This window comes from Eriocheir sinensis, chromosome 20 (assembly GCF_024679095.1).
Source record: "Eriocheir sinensis breed Jianghai 21 chromosome 20, ASM2467909v1, whole genome shotgun sequence".
Taxonomy (NCBI): Eukaryota; Metazoa; Arthropoda; class Malacostraca; order Decapoda; family Varunidae; genus Eriocheir; species Eriocheir sinensis.
In genome coordinates this window covers 15672344-15697093 of record NC_066528.1, presented here as the reverse complement: position 1 = coordinate 15697093, position 24750 = coordinate 15672344, and the positions used below count along the sequence as shown (strand labels likewise).

General features: G+C 47.8%; 2 protein-coding genes across 4 annotated transcripts; both read left to right on the top strand.

The window, feature by feature from the left end:
- Positions 1-20615, top strand: LOC127001259 (uncharacterized). Of its 3 annotated transcripts, none has more exons than XR_007754968.1 (16): positions 1-210; positions 1399-1576; positions 2517-2627; positions 3062-3228; positions 4099-5038; positions 5266-5372; positions 6870-7062; positions 9015-9144; positions 10194-10347; positions 10977-11213; positions 11620-11767; positions 14331-14527; positions 14974-15229; positions 15337-15816; positions 16327-17998; positions 18175-20615. XR_007754968.1 is itself a non-coding variant. In XM_050865621.1 (15 exons), exons 1-15 carry the CDS (start codon positions 16-18, stop codon positions 16431-16433), a joined length of 3600 nt encoding a protein of 1199 aa, XP_050721578.1. In that variant the 5' UTR covers positions 1-15; the 3' UTR covers positions 16434-20615. The 3 variants fall into 3 exon arrangements, 1 of the variants encoding a protein (XP_050721578.1); XR_007754967.1 differs by having other exon boundaries at positions 16327-18141; XM_050865621.1 differs by having other exon boundaries at positions 16327-20615.
- Positions 20616-21057: 442 nt separating this feature from the next.
- On the top strand, positions 21058-24547 carry LOC127001076 (neuropeptides B/W receptor type 1-like). Its single transcript, XM_050865248.1, has 2 exons — positions 21058-22013; positions 24364-24547. Exons 1-2 carry the CDS (start codon positions 21058-21060, stop codon positions 24545-24547), a joined length of 1140 nt encoding a protein of 379 aa, XP_050721205.1.
- The last annotated feature ends 203 nt before the right edge of the window (positions 24548-24750 follow it).

The window sequence follows — 24750 nt, the reverse complement described above, 5'->3', positions numbered from 1 at the left end:
ACCAGCCCTTACGTTATGTTCTTTTCACAGGTAAGAAGAAGCGGAGCAGAGGACGCGGCGACCATACCAGACAGCGCGGCGACTCCTGATGGGCGGAAGATCAGATCGGGGAGCGAGGTCGGCGACTCGGGCCAGACTGACGCGAGGACTCTACAAGGGCAGGAACAGAGGCTTGAAGATGGGGAACTCGGGGAGGATGGCATCAGCGAGGTAGGAGTGAGGAGAATATAAGGTAGAAAGAGAGAGGGAGAAGGGAGGAGCCGGTGAGAGAGAGAGGAGGGGAAGGATAGAAAGGGTATATAAGGAAAGGAGAGATAGGAGTGAAGAGAAAAAAAGGAAGGAAGAAGGGAAAATAAGGTAGGGAGGAGCTTGTGAGAGAGGAAGGGAAGGATAAAGAAAGGGTATATGAAGAAAGGAGAGATAGGACTGAAGAGAAAATAAGGAAGGAATTAAGGGAGAAGATGGAGGAAGAAAGAATAGAGGAGGGATGAGAGAGTAAGAGAGAGAGGGAATTAAAAGGAGGGTGTGTATGAGGGAGAGAGGAAAAGACAAAAGTAGTTTAAAGAAGGAGAAAGGGAGGAGAGATAAGAAGATAAGAGAGAAAGAAAATGACAAAGAAAGAGAAGGGACAAATTTTAAAGGAAGAGAAAGGGAGGAGAGATAAGAAGATAAGAGAGAAAAAGAAGGACAAAGAAAGAGCAGGGACAAAATTTAAAGGAAGAGAAAGGGAGGAGAGATAAGAAGATAAGAGAGAAAGAAAGACAAAGAAAGAGAAAGGACAAAGTTTAAAGGAAGGAGAAAGGGAGGAGAGATAAGAAGATAAGAGAGAAAGAAAATGACAAAGAAAGAGAAGGGACAAATTTTAAAGGAAGAGAAAGGGAGGAGAGATAAGAAGATTAGAGAGAAAGAAAATGACAAAGAAAGAGAAGGGACAAATTTTAAAGGAGGAGAAAGGGAGGAGAGATAAGAAGATACGAGAGAAAGAAAATGACAAAGAAAGAGAAGGGACAAATTTTAAAGGAAGAGAAAGGGAGGAGAGATAAGAAGATACGAGAGAAAGAAAATGACAAAGAAAGAGAAGGGACAAATTTTAAAGGAAGAGAAAGGGAGGAGAGATAAGAAGATTAGAGAGAAAGAAAATGACAAAGAAAGAGAAGGGACAAATTTTAAAGGAAGAGAAAGGGAGGAGAGATAAGAAGATTAGAGAGAAAGAAAGACAAAGAAAGAGAAGGGACAAAGTTTAAAAGAGGAGAAAGGGAGGAGAGATGACATGGTAAGAGAGAAAAAGAAGGTCAAAGAGAAGGAACAAATTTTAAAGATGAGAAAGGAATGAAAAGCCACGTTGCATCCTCTTCCTCGGCTCACTCCTTTGGCTGTCACGACCCTGGCTTTCCACAGATGGCGGCGGCGCTGCTCCCCAAACCCGAGGCACTTCAGGGACGACGCGGCGCCCTGCAAGCCAACCAGGGCACTACTCGGGGTACCCACCAGGCGCTGCGGGGCCGTACCATCGCCAGGAACCCCCAGTCGTGTGCCCTCTGCTCGCGGGAGAGGAACCTGTGCAGAATAATATCAGGTATGGAGGTGGATATGAAGGAGGTTACGTATTTTTAAACATTTCAGAGTCCAAATACACACACTCGACGAGGCTTTCTTAGGAGTTGTGTTCCTTTCCAGCGGTAGTTTTATGACTCTGGTGGTAGTCTGACTCTTCTTCTAAACCATGAACCTAAAGAAACATTCATTAGAACCCTATTGATCTCCTTTTTGGCCTTTGGAAATAGTTGATGTGAGGGGTGGAAGCGTCTGACAAAACTGGCTTTAGTTTCCGTGAGAAATAGAGAGTTTTCTTTCATCACCATGCTCTGAAATATATGTAAGAAAACTGTGATGAATGGGAGACTCTTAAAATTATCCTTCCGTGAGTTACAGAGAGGAGCTCCTTACCTTGCGATGCCCTGGAGTATAAATGAGAAAAACTTAAATGAATAGTATATATGAGGAAGAAACGAAGGGACAATGTTGGGTTATAGGAGGCAGAGAAAGGGTTGGGAAGACGTGAGATTATGATCGGTTGCCTATATCAGACGCTTCCACCCCTTTTAAAATTGTCCTTAGGAAGAGTGATAGCTGGGCGCTTCTAACCCTGCGATGACCTATCCTAAAGTATATGTGAGAAAACTTTGACGAATGGGGGACTCTCAAAATTGTCCTTAGTAATAGATTGGGCGCTTCTAACCCTACGATGACCTATCCTAAAGTATATGTGAGAAAACTTTGATGAATGGGGGACTCTCAAAATTGTCCTTTTATGACCCTACGATGAAGGGTCATAAAACTACCCCTGGAAATGCCCCAAACTCTTCCCAAAGCTAAACATGCGTACTTGGGCGCCGAAAACTTTAAGAATATGCCCCTACATAGAGTTCTCCTAACATCCCCGCGTTGTTAGAGGGGTAGAGTGTAAGGCATATATATTTATCATGAATTGTACTCACCCTCTTAACCACCTTCAGGCATCTTCACTCGTTCCCCGCTGCCCTACGGATACTCCCTGGTCACACCCGTCCCCGCTGGCGTGTGCAACCTGAGTATCACCGAGATGAAGCCGTCCAAGAACTATTTCGGTAAGAGAGAGAGAAAGAGACAGACAGAGAGAGCTTGACAGAGTGAGAAACAGAATGACTTGAAATGGATGTAGACAAGGAAGAGAGAGGTATAGGAGTGAGGGGGATATAAGGAAAGTAAACAGAGGAAGGAAGGAAGTGAGGAGAGGGACAAGGAAGAGGAAGGTAAAAGTGAAGAGAAAATTTATAAGGAAGGAAGAGAAAGAGAGGAAGAGAAAGTTGAAGAGAGTGCATGTATACGAGGAAGAGAGGATAATGAAGGAAGAGAAAGAGAGGAGGGATAAGAGAGGAAGAGAAGGATAAAAGGCGTATATGAGGAAGAGAGAGGTGCATGGGAGTGAAGGGAAAATGAAGGAGGAGGGATGGGAGGGTAGGAAAGAGCGTATGTGTCCGAGTACCAGGTTAATACAGCAGTGTATCCTCTATGTGTCCAGCGCTGCGGAGGTCTGATGGCACCTACATCCTGAACGGTAATTGGGATATCCAGAAGGCGGGGGAGTACGAGGCGGGCGGCACCACCTTCATCTACACCCCGGCCACCGAGGAACACGGCGAGCGTCTCTCAGCGCCCGGGCCCCTGCGTGAGCCCGTGGACTTCATGGTGAGTCCTAAGTCTATACCAAGTCAAGTCACTCTGCTTCAAACCTGCGACCGGTACGCGCGGGAGGCGGTTTTGTGGATGAGCAGCGGGATGACGTCACTTGGAGCCAAAAAAAATACCCGCCAGTTCAGGGGTGACTAAAGTTGGGGCCGTATGTGCACTCTGGATGTGCATTCTCGCCTTCTTTCACAGCGTGTTCAGGCAAGCCACTGACGAAAAAATGTATTTTTATCGTGCTATTGCGTGACTGTAATTTCAATGACTACAAACGGCGGTGTGGGGTGTGAGGGAGGGCATGTTGAAGTGATTGATTTAAATTAGTCCGCCTTTCCTCGTTTTCTCTAAATCCCTGTTTCTACATTCACTAGTTTGGCTCCAAGCAGTGTCACGCATAAACCACACCTCGGCCGTGTCTCCTCCCACAAACCTGCGTATGACTTGACTTTGTGTATAAAGACTTAGGGTGAGGCGGCGTGGCGGGGAGAGGGACGGACAAATAGGTGATGGGTAGTGGCGACTTTGCCAGATTGTCTTACTCAGCCTCTTATATTTACCGACTTCCGACCCAAAAACTGTCTCGTGGACCCCAATAAGGAGATTCACTTATAATTATCGTTAAAATAGTTAATTCCTGGTGTTTCTTGGCAATAGTTAGGCGTCAGAAACCGGTAAATACTATGCTCTGAGTACGACAATCTGGCAATGGTGGGTATAGTGAGGAGCAGCTTTTAATAGGTATAGTCAGCCTTGTAAAGTTCTCGTTTTCTTCTTGACGTCTAGAGATGAACCCAAGTCACGTTTTAACAGTAACTATATCTGTGGATGCTCACGATGTTTCTTCTCCTTGCCTACACTCTTCCTCCCCAACAGCTGATCTCACAAAGCCCCAACCAGGGCATCGAGTACGAGTACCGCGTGCCGCTGCCCGAGTACGCCGGCGGGAACCCGACGGGCCTGGGCCTCCCCGGCGGCGGGTCACGGCCCGGGCTGGGTGGCCGAAGCGTGCCCGCGGGTAGCGTGGTGCCAAGCCCCGGCCAGCGCAGACCCATCCAGAGCAGCCCCGGCCTGACCCCCAGGAACCCGAGCTACGGCATCCACACTCCTGCTCAAGGCTCAACGTTCCACTTCGGCAGCAGCGGCGGTGGCAGCGCTGGGCGGCCCGGGGACACCTTCATGCCCCTGCGGCCCGTGCTGCAGCCCGTCATCGGGGTGGGGGCGTCCTCAGGCTTCAACTCAAGTAGCTCATCGCTGTACCCGATCAACCCGCACGACCCCTTGGCAGGCAGACCCGCAGGCACGCCGAGGAGAAGGCTGCCCTACCTTGGCGTGCCCCAAGGCTCGTCGCTGGACGTTGGCTCCAGGGCCACTGCCAGGCTCCCCGGCACTGTCCCTCTTGGCCACCCCATCACGCCCCAGGGCACGGCACAGACGGGATCCCTCCCGCGCCCCTGGAAGCCCAGCCTCACCTCACAGGACCGCGGTCGAGCCCCAGCGCTGCCTGGGAGCCCCTTCCTGCCGGGTCAGCCCTACCCGCGGGGCTCTGGGAGCCGCATTCTCCCTTCGGGAAGCGTGGGCCGAGGGTTCCCTGGGCACGAAAGAGGCGAAGGTGCTGTTAGCGCCGAGAGTGGCGGCAGGGACGGACTGCTGCGGCCAAACCAGACGCCCTCGAGGGACGGCAGCTTCTCGGTGGGCGCGAGGCAGCCGCTCTTCAAAGCCACGAGTCGCCACGACCAGACTGCCAAGACCACTACCACCTCGCCCGCGCCCACGCACAGGACGCGCCACCACCACGGCACTCAAGGGACGCAAGGTGAGTCGCGGCGAGTCTTGGCGGCGGCGGTGCCAGTGTTGTGTCCTCGCTGGGCAGTGCTGAAGTGATGCCTTAATAACTCATGTGATATATTATGTAATGAATGCTGTTACATTTAAGGTTTATATTTTTCATTCTGAGCTAATGCATCACTGCACGTCTGTTTCTTCTTAAACTAAGTGCTGTTTTAAAGTGTAACATTTCCCCTCTTTGTGTTCCCGGCACAGACAGGAGGAAGGTGCCGGGAAAGTCTTCAGAGTTCCCCGCCTTCGACCCCGACGTGCAGTTGCATCCGCAGCCCGAGGCCTCGGCGCCGTCCTCCGCTAACACGACGGTGAGTGATGGCGCCGAGCACTCTTGTCGACAGTCAAATAGCCAACAAATATACGTATAATGACGACGCACGACCACTGAATACCATGACCGTACATAATGTGAATCTTCCACTCTTGTTGACAGTCACGTACACAAATATGCGCATAGCGGCGACGCGCACCCACTGAAATACATGAGCGAACATAGCATCAATCTTTCACTCTTGTTGATGATGAAGTACACAACACATATACACTTAGCGGCAATAATTCACAGCCATTTAAGTATATAGCCTTACTTAACATCACCCTTTCCCACACTCAAACAAATCCATCGTTACGAGTTCACACACAGCCACAAGCAAATGGATGAATATTAAGTCCTAGATACACCTTTTCTTTCTTGTTTGTCTACGTGTTTCGCCGGGTTGTCTCCACCATACATGTTTCGTTCTTGTAGTGTTTGCTGTTCTCCTTCCTGCAGGTGTAGATATCAAGGAGAGTATTTGCAGAAACCTTATTGGCTGTTTTGACTCAGGGACACACGGAATTTTTTTTTAAGGAAAGTGAGGAAAAGAGAAGGGCAGAGGAGGGAAAAAGATGGGAGGTAAAAATTTCAGAGAGTAGTTGCAGAAACCTTATTAGCTGTTTTGACTCCAAGGACACACCGCCTTTCTTTTTTTTTAAGGAAAGTGAGGAAAAGAGAAGGGTGGAGAGGAGGGAAAAAGGTGAGGGAAAAAGATGAAGGAAAGTTTAAGAAGAAGTTGGTTGACAGTCCAGTTTTCTATCTAGGCTTCATTTATTCAGACACGAACCCGCAGCGATATGTGTCTATAACTACTTACGCCTGATATATTTTACAGATGAACTACGATCCACTGTTAAAGAATGAAACTACGTGCGCATCCTTGGTTTAGAATATGTACACAGAAGCGCATGGTATAACACACACACACACACACACACACACACACACACACACACAGGCAAAGAAAAACGTGTCTTAATGGCATAAAACGTACAGTTCTCCTCATGGAAATATTAATACTCAGAATGAACTAGAAGAGGAAGTGGAGGAGGAGGATGTGTGGTAATTTAAGGAAAAGATGAACAAGCAGATAATGACCACATGTGTGTAGATCAAGGCCTTTATACTATACACACACACACACACACACACACACACACACACACACACAAGTTTTCCTAGTACTAAACCCCCCCCCCCCTCCCCGCCCTGCCAGCTCTACAATGGGGGTTCACGACACTTTCGCTTCTCACATTAGCTATTTCTAAAGGTCAAATAGTGGGTCAATCGGGTTCTAATGAGTGTTTCTTTAGGTTTATGGTACAGAGAAAGGCTCAAACTACCACCAGGGTCATAAAACTACTACTGGAAATGCCCACAACTCCTACGAAAGTCTTGTCAAATATGTGGTCTTGGGCGGCGAAATGTTTTATGATACGAACCAAGTTTTCCTAGTAACAAACACTTCCCTCTCTCCCCGCCCTGCCAGCTCTACAATGGTGGGGGTTCACGGAGCAGAGGGGACGAGGACCGCCGCCACCGTCACCGCCACCAGCAGAACGGGGCGAGGAGGAACGGCAAGAAGAGGCGCAAGGACAAGACGAGAGTGCGCGTGAGGGGCGGAGGAAGGTTTCAGTGGGCGGATAAAGGTCTCACCCCGTGCTCCAAGACGTGTGGGGGAGGTGAGCCGTCAGCGGGGACCATGTTTCTTAATGGTCCCCCAAGCGAGAAAAATGAGAAAAAAATCATCACTCTCACAATCCACTTCATAATATACATCAAAACATTTCTGATCAGTTTATGTATCATCTATTTTGGGGGTTTAAATCATGGAACAAGTTTGTCCCGTCGCTGCTACACGATAAAGCCACAAATTTGGCCCGTCGCTGCTACACGATAAAGCCACAAATTTGGCCCGTCGCTGCTACACGATAAAGCCACAAATTTGGCCCGTCGCTGCTACACGATAAAGCCACAAATTTGGCCCATCGTTGCTACACGATAAAGCCACAAATTTGGCCCGTCGCTGCTACACGATAAAGCCACAAATTTGGCCCGTCGCTGCTACACGATAAAGCCACAAATTTGGCCCGTCGCTGCTACACGATAAAGCCACAAATTTGGCCCGTCGCTGCTACACGATAAAGCCACAAATTTGACCCATCGTTGCTACCGGGTTAACATGCTACGAGTTGACGATCATGAGGCTATTAGGCCAGGCAAGGGAGTATTAGGACACCTCTCCGACCGAAACTGACCTCTTTTGGTTACTCTTTACTTTTATATTTTATAGGAACAGCATTTAGCGGGCTTTTTTTTCTCTACTTTTATTTATTTATATTTTTTGTTTTAGTACGGTTTTACTTTGCGGGAGGAGCTCTTAGGCCGCCTTTTCTTTCTTTTTTTTACGCCCAAACATACAATTATATTTATTTTTGTTATTTATTTTTGGTTTTGCCCTTGAGCTGCTTCCTTTCCTGTAAAAAAAAATAACAAAAGGAGCGGAGGTGACGTTATTAAGGATACCAGGAATATGATATGTGCAGATACCATGAAAGTAATGTATTAGTTTATTTTTTGCAGTAAAGGAAATAGCTCAAGGGCAAAAACGAAAATAAATAACAAGAATAGATATAAGAGTATGTTTGGGCATAAAAAAGACCGCCTAAGAACTGCACCCGGAAAATAAAACCCGAACTAAAGCGAAAAATAAAATATAAAATAAAAATAAAATAAAACTGAGTGGGCAGAAGTGAGAGACAGTTTCGAATGGAGAGGAGACATGATGTTCCCCTTATGAAAGTTCACGTCATTGGCAGGAGGATATACAGACGAAGGAAGGTTGTTTCAGAGTTAACCTGTGAGAGGGATGAAAGACTGAAGATGCTGGTTAACTCTTGCATAAGAGATTTGGATATAATAGGGATTAGGGAGAGTAAATAGTCGTGTTCAGCGGGGCCGTGGGAGGAGTTCAGAAGTTTATGTTCCTAATTATACCAACTTTGATGTGTTATAATGAGAGGAAGGAAATCTATAGAGTTGAAAAGTGGGTTAACTCTTGAATTAGGGATTTGGATATAATAGAGATTAGCGAGAGTAGAAAGTTGTGTTCAGCGGGGCCGTGGGAGGAGTTCAGAAGTTTATGCCCCTAATTATATCAACTTTGATGTGTTATAATGAGAGGAAGGAAATCTATAGAGCTGAAGAATAGTGGGCGGCGGTTAAAAAGGGTTAATACATGATTCATTTATTTAGGAATCACATAACTTTGTATCTACACGTTTACTACAATCTTCATGAAGGTTGTCGGAGAGGTAGTCATTTAAATAAGAGGAAGGAGATTTATAGAGCTGAGAAAAGTGGGTGGCAGTCAAAATTGGTTAATTCATGATTCATTTATTTAGGAATCACATAACTTTGTATCTACACGTTTACTACAGTCTCCATGAGGGTTGTCGGAGAGGTAGTCACTTAAATAAGAGGAAGGAAATCTAAAGAGCTGAGAAAAGTGGGTGGCAGTCAAAATTGGTTAATTCATGAGTCATTTATTTAGGAGTCACATAACTTTTTATCTACACGTTTACTACAATCTTCATGAAGGTTGTCGGAGAGGTAGTAACTCAAGTCTTTTCAGGTAACCAGACGGCCATCCTGTCGTGCGAGAGGAAGAAGAACAAGAAGGTGGTGGCTGACCGTCGCTGTGCCCACCTGGAGCGTCCTGAGTCCCGCTTCATCCCCTGCAACTTGACGCCGTGCCCCGCAGAGTGAGTCAGGGACGGGGGGCCCCTGGGTGCATGGTGGGGGGGACTCCTCTGGGTTATTCCTCAATGGGTACACGACTCATTCTCAAACGCTTCGGGGCCTTGTTACGATCATTTTTGATGGCCATAGAAAAGATGCGTCTGGGTCTCATGAGAGTTTTCCCGTTCATGGCGTGGAAGTCTTGGGGAGTTACCGCCAGGGTCATGAAGCCACCCATGGAAATACCTACAATCTCCACGAGAGCCTCTTGAATAGACGTACTGCAGCTCTGAAACGTTTGAGGATATGGGTACAGTTTCAGAGTTTACCTGTGAGAGGGATGAAAGACTGAAGATGCTGGTTAACTCTTGCCTAAGGGATTTGGATATAATAGGGATTAGCGAGAGGCAAAACGTTCCTTCACTGCGGGAGACGCGATTCAGGCTCAGCGGACTCTCTAGAACAGCCAGATCAGCTTTATATCGTTCAGTCCCTATTCATACCAACACTCAACGTACCGTACATGTTCCCTTACTGTATCAGAGTTTACCTGTGAAACGGATGAAAGACTGAAGATGCTGGTTAACTCCTGCATAAGGGATTTGGATATAATAGGGATTAGCGAGAGGCAAAACGTTCCTTCACTGCGGGAGACGTGATTCAGGCTCAGCGGACTCTCTAGAACAGCCAGATCAGCTTTATATCGTCCGGTCCCTATTCATAGCAACACACAACGTACCGTACATGTTCCCTTATCTGTCAGTGCGTTACTTCCTTGGAGAGTATGACTGGTATTACAATTAAAACACCTTGCCATATCACATCAGCTATTTCTAAAGGTCAAAAAGGGGATCAATCGGGTTCTAATGAGTGTTTCTTCAGGTTCATGGTACAGAAGAAGGCTCAGACTACCACCAGGGTCATAAAACTACCCCTGGAAATCCCCACAACTCCTACGAAAGCCTTGTCAAATATGTGTTCTTGGGCGGCGAAATGTCTCATAATGCGACCCTTATGAATTCTATGGCTGGACAAGTTCTCATCCCTTCCTCTTCACCACTCCCTACGCCAGGTGGATGCCGGGAGAGTGGGGGCCGTGCAGCGTGACGTGTGGCATGGGCGTGCAGACCCGGCCCATGGTGTGCAAGCAGGTGGTGTCCCGAACCCTCACGATGATGGTGCCCGAAGGATCCTGCCTCTCGCCGCCCTCCGTCGCCACCTCGCAAGTAAGGGAGCATCAGGAACCCCGGGAACACCATCACCCGGGGACGATGACGGACGTACCTTTGACTGTATAGATCATGGAAGCATCAGGGGTGGTCATTAACACATACGAAAAAATTTACACTGCTTATCACACCAACTTGGGTAAAGGATATCGTATTACTGAAAGGAAGGTGGAAAGTTTCATTTTGTGGGTAGATGATGGGTGTTTTACTAATTCTCGTTATAAGGGTCAGGTGCAAATAGACTGTGGACCCCTTGTTGTCTGCATCTTAACCTAACCTAACCTAACCTAACCTAACCTAATCTAACCTAGCCTAACCTAACTTAACCTACCCTAAACTAGCCTAACCTAACCTAACCTAACCTAACCTAACCTAACCTAACCTAACCTACCCTAAACTAGCCTAACCTAACCTAACCTAACCTAACCTAACTAAACCTAACCTACCCTAAACTAACCTAACCAAACTTAACCTAATCTAACCTAACCTAACCAAACCTAACCTACCCCAAACTAACCTAACCAAACTTAACCTAATCTAACCTAACCTAACCTAACCTAACAATCATTTCTTAAGAGGTAGGATTCATAAACCTTCTTCAGTGCCTTATCTGCGTTCCTCACCAGGTGTGCGAGACGGGCCCCTGCAGCAGCACCAGCCCCACGTGGGAGGCGGGGCCCTGGAGTAACTGCTCGGCGCCCTGTGGCCTTGGTAGCCGGTCCAGGAAGGTGACGTGTTCCGTGCGGGGCGTGGCGGTGAACGAAGACCACTGCAGCCGCGACGCCCGCCCCGTCAGGGAGGAGGTGTGCGACATGGGCTCCTGCGCCACCAACACCTGGTTCTTCTCCGCCTGGTCCGAACAGGTGAGGCCAAGGGTTCTCTCACCTTACGTAGATTAGGAAGATTTATGCGCCATGAACGGGAAACACACACACACACACACACACACACACACACACACAGACAGACACACACACACACACAAACAGCGGCCCTCCTTTCGTGATGAATTATTATCATCATCATCATCATCATCATTTCATCGGCGCCAGGGGATGGCCACGGCAGAAGAGCTTCCAACTTTCTTTATCCAGACACTCCCTCCTTGCCTGCTCAAAGTTTCTCAAAGATCTTTTCCCTCTCTCCCTAACGTACTCTTACACACCAAATCCCTCCATTTCACTGTGTTATTATCTTGTTTAAAAGTCTTTATAATCCATCCCGCCCCCATCACCACACTCACCCACCGCCCCTCGTCACACCCGGCAGTGCTCGGCGCCGTGCGGGGAGGGTGTGCAGACCAGGCGCGTCCACTGTCTGGCGGGCGACACCCAGGCCTCGTGTCCCACCTCGGGCCGCCCTGAAGCCTCGAGGCCCTGCACGGGACAGAGCGGCTGCGGCGGCCAGTGGTTTATTGGTGAGTAGTAGCAGCAGTAGTAGCAGTAGTAATAGTAGTAGTAGTAGTAGTAGTAGTAGTAGAATCATTATTATTATTATTATTATTATTATTATTAGCATTATTATATTATCATAATTTTTTGCCGCCCTTTCGGCTTGAGATGGATTAGTCCCACGACCCGTCTTGTCTCATTTTCTTTTAATTAATGCGGTAAACCTGTGCGGCAAGCAACACGTATCAAACACAGCACAACAATAATTACAGACACGTAAAATACACCAAATGTCACCTTACTGTACGACACAGCACCAAAACTTATGTTACTTACGATACTGAGGGGTCTAATAACAGCGAATGACCTGTCTGTCCCTCTCCCATCCGCCGTGAAGGATAGAGAAGCCTTGCGGTCCTGTCCCTGGCACCGTCGCCTTGCTAGCTTGCTTCTGTCCCTCTCGTCGAAGGCGGGACCTGCCTATGGCTCCGAATCTGACCCTTGGGCTAAACATGATATCCACCACTGCTGTACTTATATACCCTTCGCCCTTATGCTGAGGTCCATCTTTACACATGATCCTTACATTCTGCTGTACTTATATACCATTCGCCCCTCACATTTAAGCCTTCACGGCAGTAATTCCCAAACTTTTTGCTCTCGTTTCCTCCTCAACCAGGGAGACCAAAACGATGCCGTGCGAGTTCACGAGCTGGGTGTCGACCTTGGCTTTGGGCTCATCAACGTCAATAAGAGGAACAATTACAACTGGATTTTTTTTGCAGCAAAGGAAGCAGCTCAAGGGCGAAAAAGAAAGAAGAGGGAGTGAGATAAAAAAAAAAGGCCGCTAATCACTGCCCCAATAAAGAAGAGTTTAGGAGAGTGGCCAAAAGAGAGGTCAGTTTCGGGAGAAGATGCGTCTTGATACCCTCCTCTTGAAATCAGGGGCATATGAATGGGAAAATTGGTTAGTTGCCCCCCCCCAAAAAAAAATGGTAGTTAAATAGGCAGAAATTATGGGCCGTGGAGTTGTTTTTTTAGAGAGAAAGGGAGACAGCTCAAGGGCAAAACGCAAAAAACAACAAAAAACAACAACATGAACGAAAAAGCCCGTTAGACGTTTTCTCCGACGAAAGAAAACGGAACGCGAGGCAACAGATGAAAGGCCAGTTTTGGGCGGAGAGGTGCGCGTCTAGTCACGGCTTATCATCATTGTTTATTCTTTACAACACAAGAAAAAAACGAAGGTCAAAACCACCAACCAGTTGACGAAATACTTCCACCGCCCACATCAACTATTTCCACGGGCCGACAAGGAGATCAATCGGGTTCTAACGGGTGTTCCCTTAGCTTCGCGGCACAGAAGAAGGATCAGACTACCAGAAGACAATGAGAAGGTTGTGTGTTGAGGCTGCGCAGTAGGAGCCAACGTATCGGCATTCTGAGAAACTGGACGCACTTTTCCTACTGTGATCATCCCCGAGGCTGTGAGTTGAGGGCAAGGAATGTCTCTCATGGACGCTGATGTTATTACAGATGCGTTGGTGGCAGGGAGGGAGAAGGAAAAGTAGCTCATGGGTAGGTATTGTCAGACACTGCCATCAACTATTTCCACGGGCCAACAAGGAGGTCAATCGGATTCTAACGCGTGTTCCCTTAGGTTCGCGGTACAGATGAAGGGTCAGACTACTAGAAGGGTCATAAGGCTACCCCTGGAAATGCCCAAAACTCCTACGAAAGCTTTGTCAAATATGAGCTTGGGTTGATGACGTCTCTGGCACCCGCATAATTGTAGTGCCTGGCCTGCTGTCTTTGTCCGACGCCGCTATGCCTCCTCCTCCTCCTCCTCCTCATCATCATCCTCATCCTCATCCTCCTTGATCGATATTTCTAAACCATCTCCAGTCTTCCTCTGTCAACTTTCAACTTATTATTCCTTCAGTCAAACCGTATAAAGTTTGAGTAATACGTGTTCTCTTCAATGAAATAGTTAATATCCATTTTTTTTTTTTTTTTTTTGAGTGGGCTATATGGTAACCTTTTAACTTTGTGCTTATGAGTTATGTTAAGAATTTGTTGCTTGCTGCAGGACTATAACCGTGTAATGGTCAATTCACTCATCACGCCCCACGAACCAGGGCAAAACTATCAGGAAAACAGTAACACACAACACCGCTCTTTTTGGACACTCCTTTGACCTCTATTCAGGAGCAGTAAGTAGTGGGCTTTTTTTATATATTTTTCTTTACGTCATTGAACTGTCTCCTTAGCTGTAAAAAAAAAAAAAAATGGCATCTCTAATCTTTTTCTTTTTAATGAATAACAGAATTTCTTCCGAAACCTCACTATTCTTAATCGTCCTCATACTAACCACTACTACTACTACTACTACTACCACTACTACTACTACTACTGCCACCACCACCACCACCATCATCACAGACACTCCCACAACCACAACAAAAAACAACAAGCACAACAGCATCCAAAACCAAAGCACGTCAACCACTAACTACCAAGAGCGTCAACCAGGTACCCTCACACACCTCTCTCTCTCTCTCTCTTCCACCTGCCCCCGTTGGCGTGTAGGGGCGTGGAGTGGATGCAGCGGGGCGTGCGGGACGGGGCAGGAGGAGTCTCGCCCCGTACTGTGTGTCATCCAGGCTCAGGGGCGGTGGAAGGTGGTGGACGAGGAGAGGTGCCAGCGGGAAGATCGACCTCAGGATACGCGAGTGTGTGACGTGGGGCCGTGCAAGCCAGTCTGGTTCACCTCCGAGTGGTCTCAGGTAAGTGTGTGAGAGAGAGAGGGGAGGAGAGGGAGAGAGAGAGAGAGAGGGGGAGGAGAGGGAAAGGGGGAGGGGTAGGGGGAGAGAAATAAGGAAAAGAAGGGAAAAGAAATAAGAGGAGGAAAGAGAGGAGAGGAGAGAAAGGGAAGGAGAGGTAAGAGGAAGAGAAGGGAAGAGAGAGGAAGAGATAAGGAAAGAAATGGAGGTAGCTAAGAAGAAAATGGGAGAGAGAGAGAGAGAGAGAGAGAGAGAGAGAGAGAGAGAGAGAGAGAGAGATTGATAAAACAGAAAATAAAAACAAGTAACAACAAGCAATAATATGATAAACAGAAAGAAAAGTAAGAAAAAAAACTATAAAAAAACGATAAACAGCAAGAGAGAGAGAGAGAGAGAGAGAGAGAGAGAGAGAGAAACCCAAAGTCACCCTCGCTTCTCACCCTTCCCAGTGCTCGGCGTCTTGTGGGAGTGGGATCATGCGTCGAGAGGTTACGTGTCTTGATCTGCACCGCCACGCCTCACCAGACTGCACCAACGCCACCAGACCCGCCTCCCGCCGTCCATGCCACCTTCACCCCTGCCCCAACGCCGCCCCACGCCCTGCTCTCACCCCGGACGCGACCTCTCCCACTGAACGACCCGCTGAATCGTCCTCCTCTTTCTCCTTTGAACGAGAGACTGAAGAATCTGAAGGAGGGGATGAAGGTGAGGGTTTTACGGTGTGTGTGTGTGTGTGTGTGTGTGTGTGTGTGTAGGTAGTCTTTCTCCCCTCCTTAGTCCCCCCTTACTAACGCCCTTTCTCTCTCCCTTAGAACCAAGAGGTCATTCGAGGGGCACTTCCGAGGCTGACGAGGAGGCGACCGCTACGGAAAGGGAGGAGATAGAAGAGGAAGAGGAGGAGGAGGAGCAGATGGCAGACCGTAAGGACCCATTGATTGAGGGGACTGTGAAAGAGGAGGAGGCAACGAAGGAGGAGAAAGAGGAGGAGGAGAACGAGTTAGTGGCGGAAGGGAGAGCCGGAAATGACCTGACCAACTTGCCGGGAAGAGAAGCGCAGGGCGACGAGTCTGTCATTGTAGAGGAGGAGGAGGAGGAGGGGGATGGACACATTTGGAGGGAGGACAAGAGGGTGGATGAAGACGAGGAGGAGGAGGAGGAGGAAGAGGGGAATGACAAAAGGAGGAAAAGGAAGAGGAAGAAGGAGCGGAAGAAGAACAAGGACAGAAAAATCACGGAGGCTCGGATGTCCTTCGGCAGCGAGAGAAGAGGATCGGAGAGCATAGAGAGGCCTGGTTAGTTGTTTGTTTGTTTTTATTCATCTCTTTGCTTTTATTCATCTCCCAATCCTCTCCTATCACCTTATTCTCTTTCTCTCTTTCTTCATCCATTCTCTTTCTTCATTTCTCCTCTGCATTTCTCTGGTTAGTTGTTTGTTTTATTCCTCTCTTCTCTTTGTCTTTATTCGCCTCCCAATCCTTTCCTATCATCTTATTCTTTCTCTCTCTCTCCCTCTTTCTTCTACCACTTCCTCACTCTCCATCTCTCTTAAGTCTCTTTCTTTTACTCCATTACTCCTCGTATTTCTCTTTCTTTTATTCTTCTTTCCCATACTTCCTTTCCGTTTCTGGTCATCTATCGCTCGCCCAGTTCTCGTATCTCACCTCCAAGTCTCATTCTCCTGTTTTTATCCATTATTTGTCTTTTTCACCCTTCAGCCATCCATCCTCTGCCTCCCTTCCCTTCCTGACCATCTTCTACCCAAGCTCACTGTTAACCGTCCTCTTCCGTCCCTTCTTCTGCAGTGTGCATCGACCGGATCAAGAACTGTCACCTGGTCTTCCGCGCCCGCCTGTGTCGACTCAAGTATTACAACAAACTCTGCTGTCGAACCTGTACCATCACGAACTGAGGGAACCACGTCACCAAGATCTTGCCCGTTACCACCATCCTCACCACCACCACCACCACTACATCTACATCTACCTCTACTACTGCTACTACGCGAGGTACTTCCGTCTCCACTTGAAGCACCAGCACCAATTCTACTAAAACAACCACTACTTCCACTGAGTTAGTCACCCACTTCTTCAACAACATCGTGATCCACTGTAGTCTCCTCCACTATAAGCTAAACTGGAAATAGGAAATAGGAAATGGAAATAGGCCCAGCTCAGAGGAACCTAGTAACCACAAATGCCAATCCACCTTCCTCGGCATCCACCAGTCACAAGCAGCAGGAGGTGGAAAAGGGGCGTGGCTTAACTGTGAGCTGACCAATGAGGTGGGCTTTCTAGGGGAAGGGGAGGAGCTTATTCGCCAAGTTAGCGTGAATGGTGTATATACCTTTGCTGAGGCGGGTTTTTGGATCTGATCTCCCTTTGGCTCCTCCCGGCACGTCCCTACCCAATCCTGGCACCGATTTAAAACTGGTGTAGGCCTATAAGTATTTAGTCTGTCTTTGTGATGGCAGCAGAACAAGGCCACACATTCGTACCGGTAGACGTAACGTGATCAGAATTGACACACACACACACACACACACACACACACACACACACACACACACACACACACGGTACACACAGATGGGTGCATTACGTAGTTTCCTGGTGTAGAAGCACCGGTATTGGACAGTAGGAAATGTTTGAACGAATACTAACACACTGCATGCTAAACACCGACACAGTAGAACGTAGTCGCAGCCGAGGTGACACGGACGAGCGAAACAAAGCCGGATATGAACGGTGAGTAAAAGATACTATGTAAACGAGGAGTAGTGTAATGAGATGAGAGAGATGGTGGCCCGTCGACTTTCTATACGAGTTCTTGACGAGGCTTTCATATCCTTGTCTTTAGTGATAAGAAGCCTCCGTAGATGTGACTGGGTGAGTATCTGCGACAAACTGCGAACCATGATGGATAGTACATGCGTTTTATGCCGACGTGAATGCCACCGTGCTATTTATAACGCGGTAAGAATACATTTAATTTAGAAACGAATAAAAAGTGCAAGAATTTCTCCAGTGTCAGATATTTGGGTTAGAGGAAAGAAGATTGGGCGAGGCTGGCAGCGTGGAAGCTTGAGTGTTATTCTTCCTTTGTGTTCGTATGTCAACCTCTTAGTCTGCGTGGAGGATGAGGTGCATGGATGATTAGGCGTAGGAAATTACGTGAAATGTCCGTGCAATGTCCCTAGAATGTCCGTGGAATGTCCGTACAATGTCCCTAGAATGTCCGTGCAATGTCCCTAGAATGTCCGTGGAATGTCCCTAGAATGTCCGTGGAATGTCCGTGCAATGTCCCTAGAATGTCCGTGGAATGTCCGTACAATGTCCCTAGAATGTCCGTGGAATGTCCCTAGAATGTCCGTGGAATGTCCGTACAATGTCCCTAGAATGTCCGTGGAATGTCCCTAGAATGTCCGTGGAATGTCCGTACAATGTCCCTAGAATGTCCGTGGAATGTCCGTACAATGTCCCTAGAATGTCCGTGGAATGTCCGTACAATGTCCCTAGAATGTCCGTGGAATGTCCGTACAATGTCCCTAGAATGTCCGTACAATGTCCCTAGAATGTCCGTACAATGTCCCTAGAATGTCCGTGGAATGTCCGTGCAATGTCCCTAGAATGTCCGTGGAATGCCCGTGCTAGTGAGGAGTGTAGCAGATAAGGCGGATTTTCTCTTCCCTTCTACCAGTGACATCTCAAGTATAGAGTTCATTGTTTCTACCCATAGCGCCAGTAAGCTCTCTCTATGGGGCATGTTGGTCGGCCCCATCCCATTAGTGGCGCAGGGAAATGTTTTATAGCGGCGCCATTCTTGCTTGTCTCTTGCTGCACCCCCGGAGCTCCCCCTAGAATCCGGGTTGATAGACGGTCATCAAGACAGTCTGTGGGTAGTCTTAGGGCACTCGGTAATGACTCAAAATAGTAGTCAGCTTGTATTCGAGGGCGGGACTCGAACCCGGGTGTCCAGAACCGCGCTCGCACGCTGCCCACTCAGCCACCACCTTCAGATAGAGGTTAGATAGTTAACTACCAATAGAATAAAGGAATCGAAGTGGAAGGGGGGTGTGGAGACGATGATAGAGTGGTTCCTTTATCCAACCAGGCAGAGGAGTGGTGGTGGAACGGTCATCTTATCCATCTCTAAAACCAATATAGGAGTCCAAGGAGGGAAGGTGGAGTGTAGTGGAGAGGTGGTGGAAGGAGAGTGGATCCATAACCGAACAGTGAACATGAATCGTATGAGAACAAAAACACACACACAGAAGAAGGAAGTCACGTGCTATATATGTGTGTGTGTGTGTGTGTGTGTGTGTGTGTGTGTGTGTGTGTGTGTGTGTGTGTGTACTTATAGATAACACACACTCGTTTTTCAGCGTCTTATAATAGTATAGCGTAAGTTCGTCACGTATATATATATTCCTTCCCTGGCAATACTGTTCGTTATTGCCAAGCTACTGTTTCGCTGGTATGGTATGTGTGTATGTACGTACGTGTGTGTATAGTTTAAATAAGACAGTTACCTTTAGACCACGACGTATCTTCCTTTCCTGAGAACCATCTATTTTTTTCTCTCTCTTTCTCCACCTCATAGAAGAATTTTTTTCCTTCATATTCACCGGAAACTTTAGAATAGATCGTTTCCGTGTGTGTGTGTGTGTGTGTGTGTGTGTGTGTGTGTGTGTGTGTGTGTGTGTGTGTGTGTGTGTGTTTCCGTTCTTTAATGTCTCGTAAAACTAGTAAGAATCCCCTTATGTGTCGCAGGAGAGGTGTGATTTATTCCCCGTGAACTCTCTGGCATTTAGTGGAGTCATGTGTTTCGTATAAAGTGTGTGTGTGTGTGTGTGTGTGTGTGTGTGTGTGTGTGTGTGTGTGTGTTCAGATGGCTAGTTATTAAGACACATGTATCCTGTTAGCTATATGTAGATTCTTCGTGTATGTGTGCCCTCAGCGCTATGTGTCCAAGAGAATGTATCGTGGAATCTATACTTGTAGCTCGCGCGATTTCGTTACTGTCCAGAGCGTTATGTATTAATAGATTCGTGCACACACCTGTATTCCCAAGACTCAGGTGTGCTCCTCTCTGAACACCTTTGACCGTCACCCGCTAACCGCTATTTTAAGTTACCGTAGCGAGAGAGAGAGAGAGAGAGAGAGAGAGAGAGAGAGAGAGAGAGAGAGAAAACAGAAAATAAAAACAAGCAGTAATATGATAAACAGAAAGAAAAGTAAGAAAAGAAGAAAAAAAATGTAAAAAAAGTACGATAAACAGCAAGATAGTGGTTCAAGAGAGAGAGAGAAAGAAAGATGTAATTCGTACGCTACGGTTTTTTTTCTATTTTTTTTGTCATCTACGTGAAAAGGATTGAATTTTTTTTTCTTTTCTTTTTTTGTTTATTTAATGTACTTCCGTTTCCCTGCTCCACTTTTTTTTTGTTTTCTATTTTTTTTTTCATTTACTCCCTGTAGTTGTTGTCGTTGTTGTTGTTTCTTTCTAATTTTTTTTCATTCCCTTGTCCTGTTTTATTATCAGGTGAATATATTTTTTTCTTTTTTTTAGTGTATTAAGTGTGTAGGAACTGTTCGATTGTGTTCTCTTACGGTCATCTCCTTATCTACCCATCCATTTATCTACCCTTTATCTACCCATTTATCTATCCTTTTATCCACCCACCCATTTATCTATCCTTTTATCTACCCCCGTTCGTACCTCTCTATCTATCTCGCAGCACGTCACATTCAGCCTCTTCGTAACCTTGAAGCCGCGCCGTCGTTAGTCTTCATTATGTTCATTGTGGCCGCTATGACACTCCTGTTCAGCACGCAGTCTTTCTCCTATAGCCCACTAGGGGCGACGTGCGCGGCCAGGTAACCCGTCACACAGTAGTCATGCGCCGTTACCCAGGAGAGCAGTTCCCCCGCATGGCTAACCCTGACTTGGCGAGGAGCTGCTCTGTGTCTGCCGTAACGAGCATCTAGGCCTCCCCGGCATCATGTCTGCCCGTGCCCGTGCCGCTGTGTGTGTGCCATAACGTCTTGTATAAAGGTAATGATTGAGTCCGTCAATAAAGTAACTTATGACAAGACGCCTCGAGTCTCATTTTTTGGCCTCGCCCCTCTCCTTTTTTCTTCCTTCCGAATAGCATTATGTCCCTTATAGGTCACCACAGGACAGCACATCAGCAGCGGCTCCACAGCTATTTCCTGAAAAAGCTGCCTGGTAGTCTTTGGCAACTGCTGCCTCATCGCCTCTGGCTGTCGATGAGCTCATCTCAGCTTTTCTGGCCACCACCAGCTCCAGTGTACTTGAGGGACCCTCAATGGGAAGACTGAACTGAAGACTCCGCGGTTAACCACTGCGCCGCGATCAGTCACCATTCGACGACGGGGGTGAGTGCAGGTGGTGACTATAGCAGCAACAGGCGACACCTCCACGACACATCTGGCAGAGAACCTTGCATCTCCCCGGACTCGAAAATTTAGCCAAGAGGCGCGCGGCGGCCAACACAGCGTTCTTGCGGGCGAGCCATGGAGCAGGGCGACAACACCTCCGCGGCCTGGGAGTCCCTGGAGCTTGGCCATGACGGGAATATCACCGTCGAAGAGTATGAGTATTACTATGTCTGGCCCGTGACGCTGTGGAGTGTGCTGCAGGGCCTGCCGGCGGCCGTGGGGCTGCTGGCCAACACCATCCTGCTGGTGCTGTTCGCAACATCTCCCCGCCAGCGGACAGTGTCCAACATCTTCCTGCTGCAACGAGCCGTGGCCGACGTGCTCAGTTTAAGCATGATGGTGGTCTTCATTGCTCTCAGAGAATCCCGCATCGTGAAGTACAGCCCAGGCCTGTGCACGACGCTGAGCGTTGTTAAGCACGTGGGAACAGAGGCCGCCCTCGTGTTATTCATACTTTTCACCATGGACAGCTACCTGGCGTCGCGTCCTCAGCACCACACGCTCCCGTACCGGAACAAAGTGATGGGGCTGACGTCCGCGGCGGCCTGGCTCATGGCGGCTGCCGTGGGTCTTGCTGCATATTTCCTCACGTACGTGGATGACGACGGCGGGTGTAACGTGGGGCCTTTCTTTGGTATGTTTACCCACTATTATTTAAGATCAGTGGAAATGTTTGTGTCGGTGATGGTGCCGCTGGTGGTGGTGTGGGTGTTTGTGAGCTTGTCGCTCCCGCCCACCCCCGCCATGCCCAAGGGGGATGGGCATGAAGGCCCCAACCGCCGCCTGCTGCTGGGCCTCGCCTCCACCTTCACCGTGCTCCATGGGCTGTACTGGCTTGTTGTTTTCCTTGGATTCGTGCTTCCCTTCCATGCCCGACCATTCTATATCATAGAGGCTATTGCTTTCTCTCTACCTGTCCTTAACGAGGCCATCAACCCCATCCTGGTCATCTGCTTGACGGAGGGACTGCGGCAGAAGGTGGCTGGGTGGCTGCCGGCCCGCCACTCCGACTCACTGCCGCTGCAGGACCTGTGAGTGTCAGCACCGCCACGCTCCGCAGCCGCCCACAACGCGACCCTTGCCTCCAGGCCCGCCAGAAACGCGAGGCGGCCTGCGTGTTTACGGAAAGGAGTGTGTTGCCAGCTGCGGGGCCCCTCTCTCTTTCACACTGGTTTTCGTTTCTCTTGTCAAAGAGAGATTGGGGCAGCGTTACCAAATTATCGTACTCAGCCACGCAGCGCATTAAATTTTCCGGTTTCTGACTCAGCAATCGCAAACAAACACCAATAAGTAACTCTTTTGACGATAACTTTAACTGGAATCTCGTTATCTGTGTGGGCAGGAGAGTTTTGGGCCCTGGAACTAATAAATGCGATGTTTTGAGTACGATAATATGGTAACGCTGGATTGGGGCCCTTGGCTTGGCATGCCTGATTGATTGATTGATAGTTTATTGTTGCAGGTAAACAACAAGGGAGAAGGGAGGAACATGCCATCCCAACCCCCAGGCAGGACAGAGTGTGATTATACAACTATTAATACATGTGTAGGTAGCACCATGAAATTAAAAAGATACAATGGTAGGAAGGAAAGCACAACAAGGGAGGGGGCAGTACCTCCCCCTGGACAATAAGACAATAAAATCTGTGGTAGTATGAGCTTAGTGTTTTGTGTCAAAGAAAACGTGGTCTAATTAAGGTTTCTCAGAATAACCAACACATTTTCAAAGCGAGTGAATCAGGAGGAAGTTGATCAGGTGAAAATGAACTACCTGATTACCCTAGAAAGTCTTGCTAACAACCATGACGGGGTAAAACAGGATGCATGGGGTCAATATCACGTCATTTTAATTTGAACGATAAGTAGAGGTTTTGTTCGTTGTTATCATTTTTACACAGAACATGAATGACTTCGCCTTGAGACAAAAGCCGTATTTGCGTAGGCCTCAGAAAATCACAGAATGTATTGTGTAGATGTGACCTGACTTTAATGTGTGTGTGAGAGAGAGAGAGAGAGAGAGAGAGAGAGAGAGAGTCTTACTATATTTCCGACATTTTGTTCGTCTCACGTGTAGAGTGACCTTTCCAATTTAATGCAATGCTAATAAATGTTGACTGCCTGAGAACATCTTTTTCCCCACCCACAGACAAATAAGGTCCCTATTCTTAAATGTCTCGGCGCCTCAGTTCGCTTGTATATAAAGAGCCTCAAGTTGCTGGGCTATTCATGGACTTTTTATTGTGATCCCAGTGATAGTTTTACACGACTTTGCGGGTCGTATTTTAAAACATTTCGTCGCCCAAGTTCACACATTTGACATGGCTTTCGTAGGAGCTGTAGGCCTTTCCAGGGGTAGTTGTATGACCCTGGTAGGAGTGTGACCCTTCTTCTGTGCCATGAACCTTAAAAAACACTCATGAAAAACAGATTGATCCCCTCTTTGACCTTTAGAAATAGTTGATGTGAGAAGCGATGGCGTCTTAAAATACGGCCCTGAAGCTTTAACGGGAAAAGCACTCATGAAACACGGTTAAGCTTCTCCGTGGCCTTGGGAAGTGGTTGCAGTGAGAGCCCGAGACGATTAAGAATAAGGACCTGGTAGCGCGCTGGGCCCACATTCACCGCGTGATGGACGACGCGGGTTCGAATCCCCACGCTACCACCTGGGATTTTTCAGTCACCGCCGAGTGGCTTAAAACTACCCACATGCTGTCCTGAAGACCACCCATCAACCCGGACTCCAGAGGAAACCGTCCAAGTGAATCAAGGAGGAGTTCGGGGGGCAGCATGAGCCAAGAGAAGATGGCGCCACTATAAATACTTGCCTGCGCCATGACGGGCTGGGGACGACTACCATCCAGGCCCCTTAAGCAAGCCTACCGGCGCTATAGGCGTAAACGTAAAAAAAATAAAAAAAATAAAAAAGTTATCGCCCTGTAAGATCGCGTGTTGCTACTGGTGGAAGGTTTTCTGAGACTCATAATGAACGAAGATTGGTAACAGAACTGGTGTTAGCATTTTCAATAACAACAATACGAATAACAAAATCAATGAAGTACGAAAAATGACACGTAAATGAAGCATAATACAAAAAAAGAGAAGCAGAGAAGATGAAATGGTTAGATGAGGACTTGACGAGGCTCAGGAGGACGAGGACGAGGACTGGCCAATGCTACACACGAGGGGATAAGAGGATCAAGTACCAAACAACCCATTGCCATTTTAAGTCTGATTGCCCTCTATATGACACGCGAGCATTTTTGTTGTTGTTTTTGTTCACTGCCCTTGAGCTGCCTCCACTGCTGTAATGAAAAAAAAGTAGCAACGTTCATGAATTTAATTGGAGAGACGCCAGAGCCTCGCATGACGCCGTACTTTCAGCATCTCTCGACAGCTGACCACAAACCACGCAGAGGCATTCCGACACGGCGCTTACAGACACGACACCCACACCTTCGGCACCCAGACCTTCGGCACCCAGACCTTCGGAGGCTTGGGAGAGGCGCTTCTTCTCTACACCAATATAGTCTTGGCCCTCACGACAGCCACTACGGTGATGGGCTAGTATTTTCTCAGACGCTTTCGCCTCTCATATCAATTATTTCCAAGGGCCAAAAATTAGTGAATCGGGTTATAATGAGTTGTTTTTTACGTTCATGGTACAGAAGAAAGGTCAACCTACTATCCGGGTCATAAAACTACCCCTGGAAATGACCCAAAACTCCTACGAAAGCCTTGTCAAATGTGGTTAGACTCTCAGACGCTTTC

Bases quoted from the DNA above. Each gene is read 5' to 3' on its own strand.
- LOC127001076 (XM_050865248.1), top strand. From the start codon at position 21,058: ATGGAGCAGGGCGACAACACCTCCGCGGCCTGGGAGTCCCTGGAGCTT. The intron at 22,014-24,363 runs GTGAGTGTCAGC...CCGTACTTTCAG, and splicing joins TCACTGCCGCTGCAGGACCT to CATCTCTCGACAGCTGACCA.
- LOC127001259 (XM_050865621.1), top strand. From the start codon at position 16: ATGTTCTTTTCACAGGTAAGAAGAAGCGGAGCAGAGGACGCGGCGACC. The intron at 10,348-10,976 runs GTAAGGGAGCAT...GTTCCTCACCAG, and splicing joins CCTCCGTCGCCACCTCGCAA to GTGTGCGAGACGGGCCCCTG. The intron at 11,214-11,619 runs GTGAGGCCAAGG...CACACCCGGCAG, and splicing joins TCTCCGCCTGGTCCGAACAG to TGCTCGGCGCCGTGCGGGGA.